This window comes from Solanum stenotomum, chromosome 11 (genome assembly GCF_019186545.1).
Source record: "Solanum stenotomum isolate F172 chromosome 11, ASM1918654v1, whole genome shotgun sequence".
Taxonomy (NCBI): Eukaryota; Viridiplantae; Streptophyta; class Magnoliopsida; order Solanales; family Solanaceae; genus Solanum; species Solanum stenotomum.
In genome coordinates this window covers 46915326-46920348 of record NC_064292.1, presented here as the reverse complement: position 1 = coordinate 46920348, position 5023 = coordinate 46915326, and the positions used below count along the sequence as shown (strand labels likewise).

At 35.4% G+C, this 5023-nt stretch overlaps 1 protein-coding gene across 1 annotated transcript; it reads left to right on the top strand.

Moving 5' to 3' along the window:
* Window positions 1–2111: 2111 nt before the first annotated feature.
* LOC125845990 (borneol dehydrogenase, mitochondrial-like) lies at window positions 2112–3002 on the top strand. The gene is made up of 2 exons (XM_049525464.1): window positions 2112–2403; window positions 2556–3002. The coding sequence occupies exons 1-2, from the start codon at window positions 2112–2114 to the stop codon at window positions 2981–2983; spliced, it is 720 nt and encodes a 239-aa protein (XP_049381421.1). The 3' UTR covers window positions 2984–3002.
* The last annotated feature ends 2021 nt before the right edge of the window (window positions 3003–5023 follow it).

Here is a 5023-nt window from a genome sequence, read left to right as displayed (position 1 = left end):
AATCTCAGTAACTTAATCGATGAGTCAGCAACAAAAAATTATTGAAGAACTTTGATTTTTCAATCTCTACTTTTGAATTCAAAGAACCCAAAAATTGAATTCAACTTAATCGTAGTAGACGAGAAAATCTCAGCTCCAAGAAACAATAGCCTAAATAATTTTTCAGTACTCAATTGATTTACAACAACTTTCAATCACAAACTTTAAAAGTTTATCGGTCACAAATTCAAAAGACAAATCCAACAGCTTTGTTTTCAACTTCTCCACCTATTGTGCATTCTAATTTTAGCACATCAATCCAAATCAATGGAGTTTTCAAGCACCGCCTTAATTAAACTTTCAAAAATTTCATAATTGAACTCGGATAATAAACTCAACAAGAACAGTAGAACACAAAGATTTTTTTAAATGTTTTGTATCCCAGAAAAAAAATAGGAATAGTAGCTATAAAAATGAGCTTTCATGTATCAGTTGAAGCTAATTAGTTGACAATTTTTTTTACAAACATTTCATTTTGGTTTTGTTTGACTTATAGAGGATTTGGCAAAGAAAGTATTTTAGTGAGCTATTTTGGGTATTAACTGAATAAAAATGATCTGGGTTTTTAAAATTAATTCCAACATTTCTCATGTTTATTCTAAGGTTGGGACCCACATATTTAATGGATAAAGGGTATATTTGGCCCAAAGTATAACAGAAGGGGTATATTTGGCCCAAAAGTATAATGAAGGGTATATTTAAACTATTTCATGTAGTACAGGGGTATATTTGACACTTTTCCGTTTAATATAATTAAAATAATGATATAATAATTTGAAAAAAATGGTGAAAAGAAAATTTTGTCTAAAGAGAATTCTTTTAATAAAGGGCAAAAGGTTCAAACAACATTTCTAAGGACGGATGAGCTATTGATGAAATCTGCTAAGGAAGGTGCAAGTTAGGCACCAAGTGTCTCTCTCTACACTTAATAGCAAGGCAACGATTATGCCCGAGAATTGACGATGGCAAGGCTTTGATCAATGACACCCAACCTGTCTATTGTCATTCCAACAACATGAATTCCACAATGACTCATGTGGATTACTTTTGGAAGCTATTTATCACTAGGGTTTGAGCGATACAATAGAACGAGGAAACTAGTAGTTTAGAGGAAGAAGCCCCAGCTACAGTCCATCAAAGTGTATGCATGGAACAAGCGATGAGGGAATTGCAATTTTCAAGCGCTGAAACATCAACCCATTAAACGCCCAATACAGAATCTACACGAGATAGTCGCAGTAATGGTAAGTCTCTCATATTTGTACCTCCTTGCATGAAGGATGGACGCGTAACTGTTATGATTGGGAAAGATTATATTAAGGCACAAATGAAGAATTGGGAAACAACGGTAATAGGATAGGTAGTAGGTGATACATACAGGAAACAACGGAACAACTATGTAGACAAGAATTGGAGTTTTGTTTCTATGCCTAGGGTACGACTGAAGGATACTGTATCTTCAAATTTAAATTGGTGACAGACAAGGAAATTGTTATTAATTTTGGACCATACTATTACAACAATAAACCAATCATTCTCAAATAATGGGAGCTAGATATCCAGTTTGATAAGGAAACTGCTAGTTTTATACCTATCTGGGTGAAGTTTCTAAGGCTACCTGCAGGGTATTGGTTTGCTGAGGCATTAACTAAAGTTGCTAGTACAATATGTAGACTAGTGCATATTGATTAATACACTGCAAACTCTATTAAGATTTCATATGCCAAAATTTTGATCGAAGTAGACGTCTCACAACAATTGACTGAGGTGATTCAAATTGAGACTAATGCGGGAATGTGGGAGCAACATGTAGACCATGAATCGAAGCCAAAATATTGAAATGAATGCTTGCAGTATGGACACACTGCTGTTACCAGAAGCAAAAATAAGGGGAAAGGTGAAACAAGGGGAACTAGAGAAGAAATTGCTCAGCCAACATTTAAACAAAAGACAAAGAAAACTAAGAAACCGTGGGTTCCCAAATAGGTGTGGTAGGTTGTAGTTGAAAAGGGGAAACCCCCAATTGAAAGAGAAGGTCTCAGATACAACAGGGTAGTGGCGTAAATGGTTCTATGGTGGGGAGGAATGATACTCATTTGAAGGCACCTGGAAGCAATTATGAGAAAGACATANACGACTTGGCACATAAAGTTTGCAAAGATTTGGATCCATCATCAACTACCTTTGTGCATTGTGATGTTACAAAAGAGGAAGACCTAGAAAATGTTGTGAACATTGTTGTAGACAAGTATGGCAAGCTAGACATCATGTACAATAATGCTGGTATAATGGGAGCAGTCAAATCCAATATTCTTGAAAATGAAAAATCTGACTTCGAAAAAGTCATTAGTACTAACCTCGTAGGTATGGAAAAAGTCATTATATTCTGGCTTTGATCCTTGTGATATTTTACTCAACATATTTAACTTGGAGTTATTGAAAAGCATGTTGTGATCAGAATGAAAATTCGTCCATATGTCCGAGACTTAAAAGTACAAATTTAATTTCCCTGGCAGGTACATTTCTTGGAATTAAACAAGCAGCACGAGTCATGATCCCTCGCGGTCAAGGTAGCATAATTACAACTGGTAGTGTTTGTTCATCCATAGGTGGTGTTTGTCCTCATGCCTACACGAGTTCAAAACATGGCTTGTTAGGACTTACTCGGAATGCTGCAGTTGATTTAGGACGATATGGCATTCGTGTGAATTGTGTGTCGCCATACGTTATTCTTACGGCATCAGCTTTAAATACCTTAAAAAAGATGGGGAAGGAAGATTCAGATGTTTATTCTACCTTAAAAGGTGCTACACTTACTCCTAATGATGTCGCCGAAACAGCTGTTTTCCTAGCAAGTGATGAGTCCAAGTATGTTAATGGCCAAGATTTTATTATTGATGGTGGATTCACAATTGAGAATCTAGGTTTATCAATGTTCAAGTAGTTTTTTGTATTTGATAAAGCTACACGTAATTTTGAATAAAAGTCATGTTTACTTCATTTTGTTAGACCATTGACATTTTTTTCCAGCTTATTATTTTAACTGTTTTTTACTTATTTCAGTTTAGTGCTTTCTATTTTCTAGCTAGACTTGATCAACTTTAGTTGCTCAACTTTCTGAAGTTAGTGACACATGTTCTTATTTAATTTTAACATTCACTTTGTAAGTGGCTACTAGATAGGAAATAGTTAGGTTTTTCCTTGTATAAATTCAGATCTTCTGCAAATTAATATACAACTGGAATTTCATAAGTTCACTCTATTTTTATTCTTCCAATCAGTTTCTTGAGTGTTTCTGTTTTAACAGTGGTATCAAAGCCTCTAGTTGATGTTACAGGACCAAAAAGTTTTAACCTACAACACAAATGACATCCAACAACCTACATTTAAATCCATCATTCACTTTCACCGATGAAAATTATCCAATCTGGTCTGTGAAGATGCAAGCCTTTCTGGAAGCCTATGAACTTGAGGAAACTGTGACGGAAGATAAACCATTTGCTGCTCTACCAACAAATCCTACCTTGGCTCAAATCAAATCAAACAACGAAGAGAAGGCAAAGAAATCTAAAGCCAAGTCGCTTATGCAAAGTGTTGTGGCAGATTCTGTGTGTTTACAGAATCATGGCTTGCAAAAGAGCAAAAGAGGCTTGGGATAGGTTGAAAGAAGAATATCAAGGCAGCGATAGAACACGTCAAATGCAAGTGTTGAACCTGAAAAGAGAGTTTCAATCCTTGAATATGCAGGAGGATGAAACAATCAGTAAGTATGCTGATAGAATCTCCTTAATTGTTAATAACATTAGACTTCTTGGTGAAGAATATACAAACAAACAAATTGTGGAGAAAGTTCTTGTGGAGGTTTGAATCTAAGACTTCCTCTCTTGAAGAATTTAAGGACCTGGGCAAACTTTCATTAGGTGAACTAATGAGTGCTCTTCAAGCACAAGAGCAAAGGAGTACAATGAGATGGGACAAGTTCACTGAAGGAGCTTTCTCTGTACAAAAGCAAATATTTGGTAAAGGAAAGCAACAGTTCAACAAAAAGAATACGGACAAGCATGGTGAAGGAAACAATAGTGGAGATGTGAAGCAGAAGTTCCCTCCGTGCAAACATTGTAAACATCTGGAGAAGTACTGTTGGTGGAGAGTCAATGCGATATTCAGCAATTGTAAGCAGATGGGCACATATCCAAGGTCTGCAGGTCAAGAGCAAAGGCCTCTGGTGCTTTGCAAGCACAAGTAGCAGAAGCTGCAGATGCACATGAGGAGCAACTATTTTTTTTTTATATAGATTTCAGAAAACAACAATTCAAGAATTGGGAATTGTAGGAACAATTCTTTGGCCTTGCTTTGGTACTGATTTGATGTGAAACAAGAAGAAGGAAATGAAATAGAAACAAAAAAAGAGAGATAAACACAATTAAGTGCAAACAACTAAAAGATGTAATGGTGACACAAACCAAAACACCACTTAATTGAGATAAAAAAGTACCTAATCTATTAGAATCCTCAAGAAAGTAGCAACCTTACTTGAAAGTTCTAGGGCAAGATGTTGAAGTTCAACAAAGGATTTCCAAGCTCTCACGAGAGGCACAATTCAACATATCCAAAAACTACTTATGAAACCCTAATATCTAATAATTATACTAAGGACAAAAAATAGTGAAGAAAGACCCAATTTGACCCTCATTAAATTAGAGGGTAATTAAAATGGTAGAGCACTTAATATATTAAATATCTTCAAATCTTTCATGTTGGAGACTTCCAAAGGTTTCATCTTCATCCATAAAACTTGCAATGCTTGAAGTCCTTCACTTGAATCTTTGTTAAAGGCCTCCTTGAAGTAGTATCACTTTGATCTACATCAGTTAGTATTCACCTATGGAGTCATTTCCTACAAAGGGTTCCTAAATTCCTTAATTTTACAAGTTAGATTATCCAATCAAAGTTAGAGTTTTTTCAATCTTCATGGGCTCTTTTC